We start from the raw sequence: 20325 nt of genomic DNA, 5'->3' as shown, positions 1-20325 counted from the left end.
AGAGACCCATGAAAGCATGTAAGAAAGTGACCTGATCACAGCGTGGGAAGGGGGAGGTTAAAGTGAAACGAGACCGGAAGCCCAAAGACTAGCTAAAAGCGGCTAGTGCTATAGTAATTTCTTCAGTAAATATTTACCCATGGCCTGCCTTGCCAGGCACTGACATAATCTCTGTAATCATGGAGCTTATGGTATGAAAGACAAACATGTAAACTAAAAAAATACTTGTGAGTTTAAGTTGTGATGAATATTGTGAAGAAAAGGAGGTAAGAGGACCAAGGGTAACTGAGAGCAAGGACCCTGTTTAGAATGGATTGGGTAGAAAAGGAATCACTCTCTTAGAGGTAACATTTTGTGACTGATTGGGTATAGTTGGTAAGCAGAAAGGCTTACTCTTTACGCAAGGTTCTTAGTTGAACCTCAGTTTCTCATTTGCAAAATGGGGGTCCTAAGTTTTCCAACTTACTCATGTATTTTTTTTAACATTTTATTAAAAAAATTTTTTTAACGTTTGTTTATTTTTGAGAGATGAGATAGAAAACACGTAGGGGAGGGGCAGAGAGAGAGAGAGAGAGAGAGAGAGAGAGAATCTGAATCAGGCTCCAGGCTCTGAGCTGTCAGCACAAGAGCCCAACGCAGGTCTCGAAACCACGGACCGCGAGATCCTGACCTGAGCCGAAGTCCGATGCTTAACTGACTGAGCCACCCAGGCGCCCGTGAGATTTCATTTCTAAGTACGCTCTGCACCCAATGTGGGCCTCGAACTTACAACCCTGAGATCAGAGTCTCGTGTTCCACCAACTGTGCCAGCCAGGCGCCCTCTAACTTTTAATAGCGTTTTAGTTTATTTACTCACAGGGTTGTTGCTTGTGTGCTTCACCTGAGGTCAGGTGTTTGTTTTAGCTCACATCTTTTGAGAAGCAGAACCCAATTCAAGTGCTCTCAGTTTGGAAGGTGCAAACGCAGAGTAGAAGAGGTGAGAGAAAAAGCCAGGCCGAGGGAGGTGCAGTATGTTACATACTTGGCTCTTGTTCCTCCCTGAGCTGAGAGAGAGCAGGCCGCTTGCATGTGGGGTTTTTCTGAAAGGGCTGCAGGGAGACACTGCACTTCAGGATAGTCCATATGAGAGAGAAAAAAGGGATAACTTAGCGGTCCAGCTTCCTCCTGTTTCCTGTTTCTAGTTGGTAAAGACTCATTCCACGGGAGACAAATTTACCCGTGCTTCTGGATTGTATGGCCTCTCAGTGACTGATCGGCCAGTGGGGGGCTCACGAGGTCCGTGTCCCTGTATGACATATAAAAGTGGTGTGAAACTGGTTTCATTTTTTACTAAGGAAGTACCAACAGTGTTTTAGGGTGATTTATTTGACTTTGATTTTTATGGTCATCTGAGAGGAGAAAGTGGCTGGAATTAGGACACAAAATCCTAGATTTGAATTTATCTGGGAATCTGGACCGTGGGCATGGCTGTAGTAGGCTTCGTAGAAAAAGGTTGATAATATGGGGCGCCTGGGTGGCGCAGTCGGTTAAGCGTCCGACTTCAGCCAGGTCACGATCTCGCGGTCTGTGAGTTCGAGCCCCGCGTCGGGCTCTGGGCTGATGGCTCAGAGCCTGGAGCCTGCTTCCCATTCTGTGTCTCCCTCTCTCTCTCTGACCCTCCCCTGCTCATGCTCTGTCTCTCTCTGTCTCAAAAATAAATAAATGTTAAAAAAAAAATTAAAAAAAAAAAAAAAGAAAAAGGCTGATAATATTATGAATAAGGGAAAGATAGAGCCTGACCTGATGGGTAATATGAAATCAGCTTTCAAAGATAGCTTTAAAATTTTAAGCCAGGATGGCCATAAAAATGATAAGAAGAACAAACAAATGGGAAGATTTTAAGCCAAGGCTATTTTTATTTTATTAAAGACACCCAAAACTGATTATTATTAAATGTATAAGGTAAAAACCTATTATGTCCTCTATTGCCCCTACCCAATTCCTGTCTCCAGGTAGCCAATACTGAGTTTGTGTGTTCTTCACAATACTGAGTTGTGTGCTCAGTCATTTGAACATCCGACTCTTGATTTGGGCTCAGGTCATGATCCCAGGGTCATGGGTTAAGATTCTCTCTTTTCTCCCTCTGCTTCTCTACCCTGCTCCATGCTTTCTCTCTCTCTAAAATTAAAAAATAAAAATAAAATATATGTGCAGATGACGTGGTACTGTCCTGCCATTTGCTTTCTTCAGGGTTCAGTAGGGAATCTGCATATTTGGTATTTTTTCAGCTTCGTATTACAAGTGATTTCAAACATCCAAAAAAATTGAAAAAATGAGTATCCATATACCCACCACCTAGTTTAACAATTGTTACATTTTGCCGTAGTTGCTTCTTTTTTATCTAGCTAAAATTCTTAATGTTGAATATTTCTTTTGTTTTTAAGTTTATTTATGTTGAGAGAGAGCGTGAGTTGGGGGGAGGGGCAGAGAGGAGAGAGAGAATCCTGAGCAGGCTCAGTGTTGAAAGCGAGAGCCGGATGCGGGGCTCCATGTCGTGACCTGAGCTGAAATCAAAAGTTGGACGCTCAACCACCTGGGCCACCCAGGTGCCCCAATGTTGAATAGTTACAGATACTTCATCTCTAAATATTTCACCATGCACTTTTTTAAAATAAGGCCTTTCACCTATATAACTGTTGTCATACTTTACAAAATTACCATTTAAATATACTAAACTTCCCCAAAGTAAGCTGTACTTACCTGACAAAGTATCAGTTATAAGGTAATAAGTCAAAATGATGAAAAGTACAGCCCAGGGAAGAGAGTCAACAATACAGTGACCACATGTATTGTGGTGAGTGCCAAGTAATATAGAGTTGAATCAACGTGTTGTACACCTGAAACTAATCAGTTAGAAAAACCAGCTGTGCTTTTCAAACTGAGATCCAGTCAAGATTCACAAATTATATTTTTTAGGTCTCTTCAGTGTCTTCATTCCCAGTAGCTCCCTTTTCATTTTGTTTTGTTTTGTTTCGTTGCATGACGGTGATTTTTTTGAAGAGACGAAGTCAGTTGTCTTGTATAATACCCCACATTCCGGATTTGTCTGATTGTTTCTTCCTGGTATCCTTGTCCTTGGTCCTTGTCTTCTGTATTTTCTGTGAACTGAAAGTTACTTCTCAGGCTTGGTTAGATTTAGATTCACCATATTTGTATATTTTTAGGTGATTTTGTATACTTTATATACACTACATGATGTCAGTTTCAATTTGTCCACCATTAGTGATGCCAAGTTTGGTCAATTTGGTAAGGTAGTGATAGGAACATCTTTTTCCAATTATAATTAGAAGTAATCTAATGGATAATAATTTAGAATAATATAAACATCCACCATTGGTGATCAGTTGTATCATGGGGGGGAGCTGCAAGGTGGTACTTTTTCTAGTTCCATTACTGCTGACATTTATTTGCTGATATTCTGTAAAGAACAGCTCTCCTGTATTAATTAACTGGGGATGAACTATAATTCTTCCCATAAAGGCATGTTAAATGTTAAAAAACTTGAAAATTCATCCTTTGCATTTACTAGTTTTTAGGATAAGGAGTTGATGTAATAGTGACCTACATTTCATGCTTTTAAGTGTTGTTAATGTTTAGGAATTTAGAGTAATATATTGGTCTTAGGATTCCAATTTTTTTTTTTAATTACTTTATTTTGAGAGAGAAAGAGTGCAAGCAGGGGAGGGGCAGAGAGAAACAGAATCCCAAGCAGACTCTGTGCTGTCAGCACAGAGCCCAATGTGGGGCTTGATCTCACAAACCGTGAGATCGTGACCTGAGCCAAAACCAAGAGTCGGATGCTTAACCAACTGAGCCAACCAGGTGCTTCTCCAATTTTAAATGTATAGTTGAGTGAATAGTTGATTTATACTTGTGAACTTTCATTTTAATTTTAACTATATTATTGCATAGACATTAAAGAATACCTCAGTCACTATTTTCATAAGTTTAATTTTTAGATTTAAGTTCTCAGAAAATTATCTTTTTAAGTCAACTGTACTTAAAATTGAATGTATGAAATATTTAAGGTAGTTAAAATTTTATGTCTGAAGAGTGTTTAACGTTGTAAAGGCGATCAAACATTCATCACATCCCTTTAAAATTAGAACTCCAAATAGAACGTCTAAGTTGAGGGACTCCTGGCTGGCTCACTCAGAGGAGCATGAGACTCTTGATCTCCGATCGTGACTTTGAGCCCCACGTTGGGTAAAGAGATGACTTAAAAATAAAATCTTTTTTTTCTTTAATTTTTAAAAAAATGTTGTTTTTACATTTATTCATTTTTGAGAGAGAGACAGAACACAAGCGGAGGAGGGGCAGAGAGAGAGGGAGACACAGAATCTGAAGCAGGCTCCAGGCTCTGAGCTATTAACACAGAGCCGGACGCGGGGCTTGAACCCACAAACCGCGAGATCATGACCTGAGCCGAAGTCGGACAGCTAAACTGACTGAGCCACCCAGGCGCCCCTAAAAATAAAATCTTAAGGGCACCTGGGTGGTTTAGTCAGTTAAATGTCCAAGTCTTGATTTCAGCTCAGGTCATGATCTCACAGTTTCATGAGTTTGAGCCCCATGTCAGGCTCTGTGCTGGCCCTGCAGAGTCGGCTTGGGATTCTCTCTGTGCCCCTCCCCTGCTCACGCACACACTTTCGCTCTCTTTCAAAATAAATAAACTTTAAAATATTATAAAAAATAAAATCTTAAAAAGAAAAGTCTAAGTTGAATATAAAAGTTTGAGGAAAATCTACACTTTCTGAATTTGTAACATTAATAAATCAAGTATTAATATTTAAAAAACGGTGTCTTTTCTGTATATAAAAACTACTCTCAAAAACAAGCAAATAAAGGGGTACCTGGGTGGCTCAGTGGTTGAGCGTCTGACTTCGGCTCAGGTCAGGATCTCTGGTTTGTGAGTTCAATCCCCACATCAGGCTCTGTGCTGACAGCTCAGAACCTGGAGCCTGTTTCCGAGTCCGTGTCTCCCTCTTTCTCTCTGCCCCTCCCCTACTCGTACTCTGTCTCTCTCTCAAAAATAAATGAAGATTTAAAAAAAAAAGCAAATAAATAAATACTAGTCTCAGATACAAAAATAAAAACATACTCCTCAGCAGGGGCATCTGGCTGGCTCATTCAGTGGGGCATGCAGGTTGGGTGCAGAGATTACTTAAAAAATAAATCTTGGGGCGCCTGGGTGGCTCAGTTGGTTTAGCGTCAGACTTCGGCTCAGGTCATGATCTTACAGGTTGTGAGTTTGAGCCCTGCTTCGGGCTCTGTGCCGACAGCTGAGAGCCTGGAGTCTGCTTTGGATTCTGTGTCTCCCTCTTTCTCTCTGCCCCTCCCCCCATTCACGATCTGTCTCTCTCTCTCTCTCTCAAAAATAATAAACATTAGGGGCGCCTGGGTAGCTCAGTCGGTTGAGCGTCCGACTTCGGCTCAGGTCATGATCTCACGGTCCGTGAGTTCAAGCCCCGCATCGGGCTCTGTGCTGACAGCTCAGAGCCTGGAGCCTGTTTCGGATCCTGTGTCTCCCTCTCTCTCTGACCCTCCCCTGTTCATGCTCTGTCTCTGTCTGTCTCAAAAATAAATAAACGTTAAAAAAATAAATAATAAACATTAAAAAACATTAAAAATAAAAACCAAGATACTCAGCAGTGGTAGAGATCTGCTTTGTCTGTCTTCCCCAAATCATGTTGTTAATGATCGTTGATACTCTCTTCCTTTATTTCTGTAGTGCTGGACAGAGTGCTCAAGTCTGAGGCAGTGCTGGTCACATAGTGTTTCTCTGAGCTGTATACTAATCAGCTGTTATATATAGGGTTTTGATAAATCAGAGACGCTTGTCCAAGTGATAGGAAACCACATAGGGTGTGTGAACTTTATGGTGACCTTGGCAGACGTGAATTATTTTTCTTTCGGATGGCGTCCTTCTTTTTTAAAACTTGCCTTCACAAAGGAATCAGCACTATTTTGTGAGTGTACCAGTGGGTTTCCTTAGGCCTTAACATTATTTTTTCCTTAGGAAAAAATGTCCTTTCTTGGAAATCATTGAGCTATATTTTGAAAAGGTAGCTTGTGTGGAAGAACCTCTTGCAGTCAGATTTGAATTGTTAACATTCTGTATTGGAATGTATCTGTGCGTTCAGTTAACTGACTTTTCAGTTTTGAAAAAGCAGTGTGTTTCTTTTCGACTTAGTTCAGACCTAAAGGCAATTGTTTGGTTCAAAATGAAGCCTGTTGGCTTAAAGGGTGTCCGGGTTTGTGTGCCTAAGAGCCCTGTACGCCTAGAAGCTCAGCCATGTTCGTTAGGCCAGAGTAGAAGGAAAGTCAGGTTTAAGGATGAAGGGCCATTTTCTCTTACAATCGGCAGCGGAGACTACTTTTGGACAAATAAAGACATATTGTGGAATTATGTGCAGACTCTTTCTGGTAAGAACTCCGCAGTCACAAATAATCTAGGTTTTAAAAACCTGACTACAAAAATAACACCCATGCCTTATAGGAAACTTGAAAAGTAGAGAAAGATAACAAGGAAAACAAAAATAGTGATCCCATTGGAGTGTTTTTGTTTCAGAGTTTTTTCTTGAAGTTAAAATGCAGATAAAATAATGGTTAACTGGTAAAAGGCTGTTTCTTGAGCTCTGTTCTCCAAAACGTCTGTAGAAATGGGAATTTCAGACTCTCTTGTAAGCCTTAGAGTCTAGTTTATTTATCTTAAAGCTGGCTTCTCTTTCTCAGGAAGATTATAGGAGACTTTTATAGTTCCTAGAGGGTAATGATGCAGAGTAGAAGCCTAAACTCTTCAGTGCGTTGGTGACTTGTTGGGTATTTCCCCTTGCTTTACAGTATTTATAAATCACTTTTTGGCAGTTGGGCCTGTCAAAGAATGTAACCTAGAGGGATGCCTGGGTGGCTCAGTCGGTTAAGCATCCGACTCTTGATTTTGGCTCAGTTCGTGATCTCAGGGTTCGTGGGATCGAGCCCCTCGACCGGCTCAGTGTGGAGGACCAAGCCTGCTTGGGATTCTCTCCCTCAACCCTTCTCCAGCTTGTGTGCTCTCTCAGTCTCTCTCAGAATGAATGAATAAACTTAAAAAAAAACTTAAAGTAACCTAGAGACGGTGTATCTTATTTTTTATGATTTTTTTTATTTCTTAAAGTTCATTTATTTATTTTGAGAGAGAAGACGTGCATGTGTGAGCGGTGGAGGGGCAGAGAGAGCGGGGGAGAGAGAGAATCCCAAGCAGGCTTAGCGCTGCCAGCATAGAGCCCGGCGCGGGGCTCCGTCTCAGCTGTCCCCTGAGCTCAGTGTCAGACGCTTAGCTGACTGAGTCTCCCAGGTGCCCCAAGAGCATACATTTTAGAAGAAGCTGCGGGAGAACTCAATGGCAAACTAAGAAATTTTGACATTTGGTCTAAATTTAATGCACTTCCTTGGGAGGGAAGATAAATGTTTTAAACACTCTGGTTTTCCTAAACGTTTTTATTTATTTATTTATTTATTTTTTTAATTTTTTTTCAACGTGTATTTATTTTTGGGACAGAGAGAGACAGAGCATGAACGGGGGAGGGGCAGAGAGAGAGGGAGACACAGAATCCGAAACAGGCTCCAGGCTCTGAGCCATCAGCCCAGAGCCCGACGCGGGGCTCGAACTCCCGGACCGCGAGATCGTGACCTGGCTGAAGTCGGACGCTTAACCGACTGCGCCACCCAGGCGCCCCCCTAAACGTTTTTAAAGTTTTGTATTCGTTGTTAAAATTTTATGACAGATACATAAGCGGTATAGTGTTCTGCTTTAATCTAAACTCATTCTTTCTGGAGCTTTGAAATCCTGGGTCCCATTTTTACACATTTAAAAGTAATGGCTCCTTACTGTTCTTGTGCACCTGAAAATTTTGCAGAACAGATGTATTGTGTAAACAGTTGGGTTAACAATAACTCATTGTTTGGCTTTCTAAAGAAAAAACTGTTTAACGATGTCCTTTTAAACTTTTCTCCAATAAACTGTTAGCTTTCCTCCCCCCTATAAGGACTCAATTCTTATTTATCTGTATGCTGAAGTAGAAGTGAAATGTTAATTTATCTGCTAACTTTTTTTCCTGTTTCATTTTATATAATTTTTTAAGTTTTATGTAAGTAGTCTCTACACCCATTGTCGGGCCCAGACTCACGGCGCTGAGATCCAGAGCTGCGTGCTGTTCCTACTGAGCAAGCCAGGCGCCCTTTGTCTGCTAACTGTATCAGAAGTAACACTTCTGAAAGACCCAGATACCAGAATACTTTCTTTTTTTTTTTTTTTTGTAGGGCAGATCTAAGTCTTAGATAAGTTCACTTAGCACAGGTTATGTTTTGTTCTTGATGTTAAGTGGCGATTCTCAAGAGTGTGCCGTCTACCGGGGATTTGACGGTGATCTAAGGGCCGTTCATGATCAAGTCATGCTAAAGCTGTTTTCACTGTTAATTGTATGTTTAGAGCGCAGAATTGTGTGTGTGTGTGTGTGTGTGTGTGTGTGTGTGTCTGTTTTTGAAACTGCCAAAATTGTTGGTTGTTTTGCCAGAAGGAAGGGGAGAGAGCCAGTACTTACTTAGCATCTGTAAGCAGAGAGTTAGGTGGCCAAGGGGAGGCCGACTGAAGATGTGACTGATTCCAAGGTTTGTACAGTTTTCGTTGCACCGTGTTGCCCTCTTGAGAGAGGGCGGTTGGGAATCTTTACTGACGGCCAGGATGTACCAGGCCAGGGCTCCCAGAGTCAGCTCTGTGCAGGACTGGTTCTTTGGAACGCTCCTGGAATATAGGTTTCTAGATAGGTTTCTAGATAGGTTTCAAAAATGCCCACATTGTGTTTGCTTCGGCAGCACATATACTAAAATAGGAACAGTGCAGAGATTAGCACCACCCCCGTGCAGGAGGACACGCAAATTCACGAAGCATTTTGTATTTCTGTACTGTGTTTGGAATGTTAAAAAAAAAAGTGCCCACATCATGAATGTACATAGTTTAATGACTCCTTACACACCCAGAAAGAAGCCCCTCCTAAGAGCTTGCTTTGAAGATTAAATGAGTTACCCTATTTGAGGTGCTTACATGCCTAACACCTTGTGAGCCCTCAAAGCATGTTAGCTTTATTGTTACAATTGCGGAGAAGTCGCAGGTGGTGTAGAATGGAGGAGGCGCAGATAGTATCTCAAGCTAGAACTTGGTTTAGCAGGGGCCAGAAGCAGTGGTGGTTCTTTCAAAGCTGCAAGCAGTTTACATTTGGAGCCCTGTTTCCTCAGGACTTCCCACACCTGACTTCTGAGTTAGGTCCGACCTCACTTGCCATCTCTGTGCCCTCTCACAGCCCTTGTTATTGCCATGGCATTAGTCACACCCGGAATCACGGATTTGCATCTTATCTCCGCAAGGAACCTCTGAGTTTCACAAGTGCGGGAGCCCTGTCTGTGTGGTTCATGTGTCGATCCCTTGCACTTAGAATGATGCCTGACCCTTATGGTCTCTCAGCTATTTATTAATTGGATGTATGGCCTGAATTTATTATATTCAAGCCATACTGTCACAGTTAAAAAAAAAAAAAAAGACTCAGGCGAGTGTTGTGCGTTTCTTCACGGTCAAGGTTAAGGAATGAACAATGTCTTCTGGGAAGCTTGCGGTGATGGCGAGGGTAGTGTTTGTAGGAATTATTGAGTAGTAAATCTGGGGGACAAGATGATCTGCCCTACCTCCCCACTTGGAGATTTGTCTTCCATTGCTACTTGAGTTGGATTGTGTTGCTTTGTGAACAAACGTATCCACTGCTTTATAGAAGCTTGTTTGGGGTTACTGAATTTCTGACTTGGAGGGCACCCTAAAAGCCATCTAATACAGATGCTCTTTAGTAACTAGGAAAACTGATATTTGCCCCAGTTCCGCTTGTGTATCAACTGTGTAATTTCAGAAGTGGCACTAGAGTTTTGGTCTTCTTACTTCAGTTCCAGGTATTGGCTCTACCTCCCCGTGCTCCCGGGTCCCATCTGTGTGTTGGAACAATAAAGTCTGCACCACCATGCCACATAGGGGGACCTACTCTGCCGGATACATTCTCATCACTTCACGTATATTCTCTGTGAAGCCTCCCGATAACTCCAAAAAGGGCTTTCTTATCTCCGTTTTTTACCTCGGTTCAAGCTTTGGAGGTCTTTAGATTCCAGGCTGGAGCAACAATTCTATCTGAAAAAAACTCTTGTGTAAATAAATTCAAATATTGTGAGACTTTGATAGTCTAATGAATTTTTTATTCTGAGTCATCAACAATGGCATCACCCTCACGTACCTGTGTTTGCAGCCCATGCATCCTATTTATGCAGTGGTCCTGTTACTTTCCGTTGGTATTCCGTTAATGGTGCGTGGGGCTTTTGTTGGTGACTAAAACTAAAAAAGCCAGAATATTCTTTGGGAGATGATTGAAACATAAAAGTCACCTTTTTAAAACAAAACGCAGATTTTTTAAACAAAATTAAAATGTTGGGGCACGTGGGTGGCTCAGTTGGTTAAGTGTCCGACTCTTGACTTCCGCTCAGGTTGTGATCTCATGGTTGTGAGATGGAGCCCTCGTCAGGCTCTGCTCTGGGGTGTGGGCCCTGCTTAAGATTTTCCCTCCCTCCCTCTGCCCACCCCCCACCCCATTCTCTCAGGCTCTGCTCTGGGGTGTGGGCCCTGCTTAAGATTCTCCCTACCTACCTCCCTTTGCCCCCCGCCATTCTCTGTCTCTCAAAAAAATTAATGTTAAAAATTACTGATATTTATTATCCCATATATAATATTCTTGCCATAAATGTTAGACTAAATGCATGAGGAAACAATCAGATAAACCCAGAATATGGAACATTCTACAAGGTAACTATCTTAGGCTCTTTTTTTTTTTTAAGTTTCTTTCTTTCTCTATTTTGAGACAGCACATGAGCAGGGGGAGGGGCAGAGAGAGAAGGAGAGAGAGAATCCCATGCAGGCTCTGTGCTGTCAGCTTGGCTTCATCTTACTAACCATTAGATCATGGCCTGAGCCAAAACCAAGAGCTGGAGGCTTAAGTGGCTGAGCCACGCAGGTGCCCCAGCTTAGACTTTAAAACAAGTGGTGACTTGAGGAGCAGCAGAAGGTGAGGAAGTGCTCTGGAATAAGAGAAACAAAAGCTATTTAAGGGAAATATGCGAGCCTTGATTGATACCCGGATTGGGAGGGAAAAATACAGTGATAAGATATTTCTTAGAACAATCAGGGAAATTGTTTGTTAGATGATATTATTGATTTATTGTTACTTTTCTTAGTGTGACCATTTTAGTTGGTTATGTAGGAGAATGTCCTTTTTTAAAAAAAAATTTTTAATGTTATTTTGAGAGAGAGTGTGTGTGTGTGAGTGGGGAAGGGGCAGAGAGAGAGGGAGACAGAACTGACGGAGGCTCCAGACTCTGAGCACAGAGCCCAAGGCGGTGGTCTAACCCAGGAACTGTGAGGTCATGAGCTGAGCCAAAGTCAGACACTTACCCGATTGAGGCACCCAGGTACCCTGGTGTTTTTTGTTTGTTTGTTAGTTTTTTAAATCAAAAGAAAGTTTTCTAAGTGGGAAAAGTTTCAAATAGTAAAAGACCGTTTCTAAAGACTGATCTTTATCTTTTTTTTTTTTTAATGTTTGTTTATTTTTGAGACAGAGAGACAGAGCACAAGCAGGGAAGGGGCAGACAGAGAGGGAGACACAGAATCTGAAGCAGGCTCCAGGCTCTGAGCTGTCACCACAGAGCCCGATGCAGGGCTCGAACCCATGGACCGTGAGATCGTGACAGCCGAAGTCGGATGCTTAACCGACTGAGCCACCCAGGCACCCCTAAAGACTGATCTTTATTAAGTCCAAGTTGTATTTTGAGTTCAGTACCTCAGGGCAAAGCAAGAAATGCTGTGATTGATTTGAGAGTAAATGAAGTTAAAAATAATCAGCATTACAGTTGCTGTAGCTTTCAAGGCACTGTCACTTGCCTCCCCTTCCTGCCGTTCCCATTCCCAGTGCTTAATTATTATTATGGCATTGAATAAATGTGAAAAGGGCTGAAAGATTTTGAAATCTGTTCAAACATGGAGTTAAAGGATTTAACATTCTTTATGGTCCCTTGATGTACTAGATGCTGAATTTTTTTTTTTTTTTTTTTTTTGGCTCTGTAGATGTGGTTACCTGGAAGTATTTATTCCTATTAACTTTTATAACTTTGTTGCCAGTTCTTTCCTTTAAAAATTTTCAAAAGCTCAGGTTTGTTTCGTAGTGTGCAATGGGAACTATGTTTTATGGCTACTGCTATGTAACTTTACAGAGGAAACTCTGTTGTCTCCAGAGTGTGATTTCATGGTTTAGCTTCTTGTTACTTCTCTGACATCAAGGCCCCAGATTCTAAGGAAAAGCATGATTTCTGCCAGTCCCTCTCCCCAAAATCATCTGCCACAATATATAGATGAGGCTTAGTCGAGACAGATCCCTGGTGAACAAGAAGAGCTGAGACCATGTGACTGCATCATGCAAAGTTGGGATCGATGATGCTTTCATTAAAAAGTATTTTTTTGAAGCATTTGTCAGAGCAGTTAAGAGTAGTGAACCGGAGGGGCGCCTGGGTGGCGCAATCGGTTGAGCGTCCGACTTCAGCCAGGTCACGATCTCGCGGTCCGGGAGTTCGAGCCCCGCGTCAGGCTCTGGGCTGATGGCTCAGAGCCTGGAGCCTGTTTCCGATTCTGTGTCTCCCTCTCTCTCTGCCCCTCCCCCGTTCATGCTCTGTCTCTCTCTGTCCCAAAAATAAATAAATGTTGAAGAGTAGTGAACTGGAGTAGTTTTAGACTTGATTTAGCAGAGATTTTTATGCTTATTTTGGAATTCTGTTTTCAAATAAAAAATTAATTTTGAAAATACAAAATTGTGGGGCAGGAATCATTAATCTTAGAGTGTATATGGATACTTGGGGCACCTGGGTGGCTCAATGGGTTGAACGTCCAACTCTTGATTTCGACTCAGGTCATGATCCCAGGGTCATGGGATCAAGCCCCCTGCTGGGCTCAGCGCTCAGTGTGGATCCTGCTTGGGATTCTCTCTTTCTCTCTGCCCTCCTTCCCCACTTGGATTCTCTATCAAAAATTAGGGGTGCCTGGGTGGCTCAGTTGGTTGAGTGTCCAACTTCTGCTCAGGTCGGGATCTCATGGTTCGTGGGTTCGAGTCCTGCATCAGCTTGCTGCTGTCCGTGCAGAGCCACTTCGGATCCTCTGTCCTCCTCTCTCTTAGCTCCTCCTCCCCCAAATAAACATTAAAAAATAAATTAATTAAAATTAAAATTTAATAAAATAAACTTCTGGGAAAAAAGATTGTATATAGATATTTAACCATGTTAAGGAAGCTTTAAGAAAAAAATTTCTTTTTAATGTTTATTTATTTTTGAGAGACAGCAAAACCAGGGAAGAGGCAGAGAGAGACAGAGACACAGAATCTGGAGCAGGCTCCAGGCTCTGAGCGGTCAGCACAGAGCCCAGTGCCGGGCTCAAACTCATGGACCACGAGATCATGACCTGAGCTGAAGTCGGACGCTTAACTGACTGAGCCACCCAGTCCCCCCCAAGGAAGCTTTTTAAATGTGTTAATGTTGGCTTTTGGATTTCTAAGCCTATGAAAGCATTCTTGGCCTGGAAATTAACTATTAATTAGCAATGTAGTTTTCTAATTGTTAAATGTTATTATATTCCAGCTGGATTATAACCTTTTTGAAGATATTGTGTATGCATTTATAATCTTCTTGTGTCTCCAGAGCCTGGCATAGCTTCTTGAATATGTGGGACTTTGGTATAGATTGCTCGGGGGCAGATCTAATATGTTTTGAGTGAATGCAACATTCTCAGTCCTGATGGACAGAGCTGTGATTCTTCCATATGTGGTGGTGGGTTTTCATTGTGCCAGACCATGGCTAAGGGAAATGTTTCTTTAAGTTTCTGGAGGAGTGACTTCTAACTCCTTATAACACTGATAAGTCATGGTAATTGAGAGCGCCCTAACTATAGCAACTTCATTAGGAAGAAAACCAGGGGCACACTCACTGTACCACGTCATTTCTAAAGAACTGCAAAACTTGTGTGCTTGCAGATCAGGGAGCAGAGAAACATGAAGGGACGAGTCAGTCCTCTGGGATCACCGATCAGGAGAAGGAGTTGTCCACCAGTGCTTTCCAGGCTTTCACAGTAAGCAGCGGTTTCTTTCGGTTTCCGTTTTTAGGATCTGTCGGATATGCATCTTTTCACAATGAATTTTTAAATTTGTAACTTTTGTTCTGTAATAACTCAAGAATTAAGTTTAGAGAGTAGGTTTTATTTAAATTTTTTAAACACTGGGAGTTTAAATATGGTAAAAGGAATGGGAGTAATTTGAGCCATTCCCAAGTTTTTGTGTTTCATAAACGTGTTGACTCTTACACTGTTATTTTTTTCAGTCTTTTAAACTTAGATTTGTAATTATATGGGTCAGTCTTTTCAGTTCACTTCTTTGTTCGGTGCTCTTTCTTGCATGTTCTTTAAAATGGAACCCCAGAAGTTTCTTGTCAAAACTTTAACTTTTCTGATGTTAAACGATATGAAAGAAAACCTTATTTGACTATCAGGTTACATACATGTAAGCAGAAGAATTTGATACTTGGGTATTCAGAGCATATTTATTAGAAATTAAATCATATTACCTTTCTTGGGCTAGCCTCAGCTGTTACACCGTGCTAGCAATATATACCTATATACGTGTGTGTGTGTGTGTGTGTGTGTGTGTGTGTGTGTGTGTGTGTGTGATGTGGTTTTATACATGTACATAGGTATATGATACACTTATGTGTCTATGTATGACTTATACACATAGTGGTGTTAGAGTGTGAATCTTGAGAAATAAATCTCTATAATTTCTACCTTTATTGAGATACAATTGACATACCCCACTTTCTTAATTGACATGAATATTGTTTCATTCAGTGACTTTAATTAGTATACTTGGGGAATTAGATCTGTCTTTTTAAAGAGTTTTCCAAATAGAGACAAATGAAACATATTTGGAAATGAATGTCTTAGTTTTAAAGGTAATAGGTAATTTTGTCTGTGTGTGTGTTTTTTTTGTTGGTTTGTTTTAGGCTGGAAATTATGATGCCTGTCTGCAACACCTTGCCTGCCTACAAGAAGTGAACAAAGATGATTATAAAATAATTTTGAATACAGCAGTGGCTGAGTTTTTTAAAAGTAACCAAATGACAACAGACAGTTTGAGACAAACACTTAACCAACTGAAGAATCAGGTGATACACAAATGAATTTAGCTATAAAAATGTTGTGATATTCTCTGAATTGTGAAGTAAAAATACTTAAGGAAAATTAATATGACTTGTCTGTTATTGGTAGCACAACTTCTAATGTGTCTAAAACAACTTACATTAGTTTTATTTGTATAAAATTATTATTCCAGGAAATGAAACGTATGTTGTGTAATTTTATTTTCTAATTTGAACAGAATAGACTAATCTACCAAATTTGAATGAGCTTTGGAATTTTGAAGGAAAATTAAAGTGGAAATCTATGAAGAAGCTTAGCTGCTGAGATTATCTTTCTTGTGACTGCAAAGATCTGATGATAATAATGTGAGATTGTTTTAGCATTTTGGATCAGGGGATGTTAATTGATTAAATAGAAGATATTCTGATTTATATATGGTTTGGTGCTTGCCTTGGTCATCGGTCATAACAGCAACATCTCTCCCATCACAGGGTTAGAGCTTTGGTAGTCAAGAGGGCTAACGAAGATGACGATGATGATAGGATCGGGTAGCAGACATTTGTTGCCTACTATGTAATAGGGCCCTGCTGAGAACTTTGCATGCAGCATCTCACTCTTTCCAGCAGTCCTATAAAGCAGCCACTATGATGTTTCTCATTTTACAGATGGGAAAGCTGAGGTACAGATAGCTGGTGTAAATTGTCCAAAGACACAAAGCTCTTAAACGAAAACAGCTCCATGAACCCAGTCTCCTTTGACTCTAGGGCCTGTGCCTCTGAGCTGCTTCAAGGTCTTGAGACCTTTTTGAGCCCCTGTCCTGTGTTCCTGGGTACCATTATGCATAGAGTATCACCCTAAAATGTGACCTAGTTAGAAATAAGTGACCCCTCCAGGTTCTTTGTAATTTTTGGGGGGAGTAAAGATACTCTACAGTATCACCCTATACATGGTATTGTTAGAAATAAGTAACCTGTTCATGCTCTTCCTAATTACAGGAGTGAAGTAATTTACTGGCTGGATCAATCTTGATCTCAGGGTTGGGAGTTTAAGCCCCATGCTGGGCGTAGAGATAACTTAAAGAAAGAAAGAAAGAAAGAAAGGAAGGGAGGGAGGGAGGGAGGAAGGAAGGAAGGAAGGAAAATGGCCAATATTTATCAAACTCTTATGTGATTCCAAATTCCATATTAAATGTGTTTTATGTTTTATCTCCTATAATTCTCATATTCAACCCTTGAGATAGGTCCTTGTAATTGCAGTTGTAAAACTGGGGTTCAGAGAGCCTAATGAGTTTAATTTATGTGGCCAGGAAAAGTAGGAGCAAGATCCAAACCAGACCTTCAGACTGTTTTTTTTTTTTGTTTTTTTTTTTTTTTTTAAGTAAACTCTACATGTGGGATTCAAACTTACAATCCAAGGTCAAGTGTTGCATGCTGTAAGGACTGAGCCATCCAGGCACCCCCAGACCTTCTGACTCTTTTTATTTTTAACATTTTTTTAAATTAGTTTATTTATTTTGAGAGAGAGAGAGAGCAAGCAAGCTGGGGAGGGGCAGAGAGACTGAGGGACAGAGAGTCCCAAGTGGGCTTTGTATTGACAGCAGCTAGCCCAAATGTGACTTGAACTGACAAACCGTGAGATCATGACCTGAGCCGAAGTCGGCCGCTTAACCAACTGAGCTGCCCAGGCACCCTGAGTTTTTCTTATAGATTGTAAGTGATCTCTACACCCAATGTGAAGTTCGAACTCACAACCCTGAGATCAGGAGTCTCATGTTCTACCAACTAAGCCAGCCAGGTGCCCCAAAATCTTTTTTATTTTTTTATTCCTTTAATTTTTTAAAAAAAATGTTTGTTTATTTTTGAGAGAGAGGGACACAGAATTCCAAGCAGGCTCCATATTGTCAGTGCAGAACCTGACCTGGGGCTCAGACTCACGAACCTTGAGATCATGACCTGGGTTGAAATCAAGAGTCGGATGCTTAACTGACTGAGCCATCCAGATGCAGTGCCCAAAACCTTTTTTAGAATAAGAAAGAGACTCTTGCAAGCTTCCTGTTAAGCCAAGAAAACTGCTTTATAAAATCCTTTCACCAGCCTTTTTTTTTAATGTTTATTTATTTATTTTGAGAGAGAGAGAGACAGAGATGAGAGAGAATCCCAAACAGGCTCCGCCCTGTCAGGGCAGAGCCCTATGCAGGGCTCATCCCAGGAACCATGAGATCATGACCTAAGCCAAAATCAAGAATCAGAGTTTGTTTGTTTGTTTGTTTTTAAACAATGATCCACCTTTTTGTTTTTTAATTTTTTTTTTTAACGTTTGAGGGACAGAGCTTGAGTGGGGGAGGGGAAGAGAGAGAGGGAGACAGAATCTGAAGCAGACTCCAGGCTCTAAGCTGTCAGCATAGAGCCCGACATGAAGCTTGAAGTCACGAACCATGAGATCATGACCTGAGCTGAAGTCAAACGCTTAACCAACTGAGCCAACCAGGCACCCTTCACCAGCCTTGATTCTTAATAAGGCTGGTTCAGTAATACCCCTCATGCAATCCACTGTCTTGTGTTTCCTAGAAGTGGTTATACCCGTGTCTCCTAACTTTTCTCTAAATCATACTTCTGTTCAAAGTCCTATGCCCTGGGCATAGTTACATACATACCTTTTCAACCCATTCCGCTTCTATTATGCTTTATCTCATTTAACGAATAGTGTTTGTTTTGGCTAGAGCCAAACAAGTTCATGTTTTTCGTGAATCACAGAAAGTGTGGTGGTTATATATGTCACAAGTTCAATCATTTTTGAATCCAAAATTCCTTAATTTGTCCAAAACCCCCCTTTCTGGCTAAGAATTAACCCTTTCTTAGCTCATTCTCTCTGCATTACATTACTACCAAGAAGTATTGTCTTTCTTTGGAAATTGAGTTTTCTCTACAGACTATTTTTAATCATTGGAAGATAGTGACTTGGTAAGTGAAGATTATACAGGAGCTCCGAATTCACTGAGATGCCCGTGCTGTTGGTCAGAGAGGACCAGTTGGTAACATTTGCACCTCCCTGTCAGGCTTACACGTTATGACTGAAGTCTGCAGATGTCTGATTACAGATCACTATGTGTCCTGAAACTTCTGGTACCTTGTCATTAGCAAAACGTTAAGTTCATCATGTATATCAAAGTTCCACTGCTTAATGTAGGGGAACGTCAGTCTTAGAATTAATTACTTAACATTGCTTGGTAACTTACTCCAATCTTCATAGTGACAAAGAAAGATTAGTTTTAATACTAATTCCAGCTTTGTGTATTACATGAAAGTACAGAATGGCTATGAAACTTTGTTAAAATTTGCAAGCCTACTGCAATAACTTAGGGAGGGGATAAGCAGGTAGTCGTTAGCTTTAAAATGCTTGGGGCGCCTGGGTGGCGCAGTCGGTTAGGCGTCCGACTTCAGCCAGGTCACGATCTCGCGGTCCGTGAGTTCGAGCCCCGCGTCAGGCTCTGGGCTGATGGCTCGGAGCCTGGAGCCTGTTTCCGATTCTGTGTCTCCCTCTCTCTCTGCCCCTCCCCTGTTCATGCTCTGTCTCTCTCTGTCCCAAAAAAAAAAATAGGTGAAAAACATTGAAAAAAATTAAAAAAAAAAAAAAATGCAGAGTGTGGGGGCCCCTGGGTGGCTCAGTCAGTTAAGCATCTGAGCCCCACAAAGGGCTGTGCACTGACAGAGCAGAGTCTGCTTTGGATTCTCTCTTTCTCTCTCTGTCCCTCCCCAACTTGTGCTTTCTCACTCTTAAAATAAATAAACTTATAAAAATAAATTTAAAAAATAATACAATGCAAACTTATTTTTTTTTCTTCTGGTATCAGATGTAGATGTTAGTGTTTTAGTAAAGCCATCAATAGCCTATTTTTGTTGTTTATTTAAAGATTCTATTTTTCAACGTTTATTTATTTTTGGGACAGAGAGAGACAGAGCATGAACGGGGGAGGGGCAGAGAGAGAGGGAGACACAGAATCGGAAACAGGCTCCAGGCTCTGAGCCATCAGCCCAGAGCCCGATGCGGGGCTCGAACTCACGGACCGCAAGATCGTGACCTGAGCTGAAGTCAGACGCTTAACCGTCTGCGCCACCCAGGCGCCCCTAAAGATTCTATTTTTTTAAGAGCTCCTGGGTGGCTCAAGTCAGTTAAGTGTCTAGCTGTTGATTTTGGCTTAGGTCATGTCACGACTTCACGGTTCCTGGGATTGAGACCTGCGTCCATCTCTGTGCTGACAGTGCAGATCCTGATTGGGATTCTCTTTCTCTCTCTGCCCGTTCCCTGCTTGTGCTTGTTTGTGCGTGCACGTGCTCTCTCAAACATGAGAAAAAAATTTCAAATAAAATAATCTGCTTTCTTTAAGTTATGGGAACAAAACCTGAACGTAAGAGGAAATTCAGAAAATATACTTCCTAGCTATAAGGCCTTGGGCAAGATAGTTAAGCTTTTTGTGTTGGTCTTCTTACTTATAAAATGGGAATGATAATGTCTATGTCCTTGAGGTATGGTAAGGATTAAATGAGATATTCTCTGGAAAATGTTTAATGTAGCAGGTCTGGCCCATAGTTAAGTAGTTAGCTGTTTGTTAATGTTTAAGTTTTAGTTTAGTTTTTACAAAATGGAATCAAGCTTACATATACATAGTGCATAACATAGTGCACATGGGAAAGATTGTTTTGAGTTTTGCTGGCTCCCAAGGAGGCTACAAAGTGGGGAACCAGTTCAAAAGCCATGTTGGCGGTTGAGACGTTCTTCACAGTGGCAAGGAACAGACTTGCCTTGCCTTGTCTACATAAAGTCCCATGAAAATGTTTTACTTAATGGAATTTTATTATTAATAAAATAATTTTTAGTAAGAATAATTAAAATCTGGAAGTTCTGTTGAAAATGTGGAAAAATCCAGAGTGAGAAATGTTGGCCTGTGTTCCCGTTTACTCGCATAGCTTCTTTCATTTCTCTTTATTTTCTTACTGTTT

General features: G+C 41.1%; 1 protein-coding gene and 1 non-coding gene across 7 annotated transcripts in view; both read left to right on the top strand.

Annotated features, from left to right (window-relative positions):
- CNOT10 (CCR4-NOT transcription complex subunit 10) overlaps window positions 1–20325 on the top strand; it is a 68816-nt gene that overhangs the window by 2522 nt on the left and 45969 nt on the right. For 2 of the 6 annotated variants that reach the window (XM_040479667.1, XM_040479666.1), the window contains exons 1-3: window positions 6216–6465; window positions 14172–14266; window positions 15193–15354. In XM_040479667.1, the coding sequence (XP_040335601.1) occupies window positions 6264–6465; window positions 14172–14266; window positions 15193–15354 (459 nt within the window). In that variant the 5' untranslated portion in view covers window positions 6216–6263. Of the gene's footprint in view, window positions 1–6209; window positions 6466–14171; window positions 14267–15192; window positions 15355–20325 lie in introns of those variants that run through there. The other 4 variants (XM_040479668.1, XM_040479665.1, XM_040479664.1 and 1 more) reach the window with 4 other exon arrangements.
- On the top strand, window positions 8877–8979 carry LOC121034254 (U6 spliceosomal RNA). The gene has a single exon (XR_005792337.1). It is a non-coding gene; the product is annotated as a U6 spliceosomal RNA (small nuclear RNA).

This window comes from Herpailurus yagouaroundi, unplaced genomic scaffold (genome assembly GCF_014898765.1).
Source record: "Herpailurus yagouaroundi ecotype Mexico unplaced genomic scaffold, PumYag 159, whole genome shotgun sequence".
Taxonomy (NCBI): Eukaryota; Metazoa; Chordata; class Mammalia; order Carnivora; family Felidae; genus Herpailurus; species Herpailurus yagouaroundi.
The sequence above is the reverse complement of the archived record's forward strand: the minus strand, read 5'-3'. Positions and strand labels throughout refer to the sequence as shown.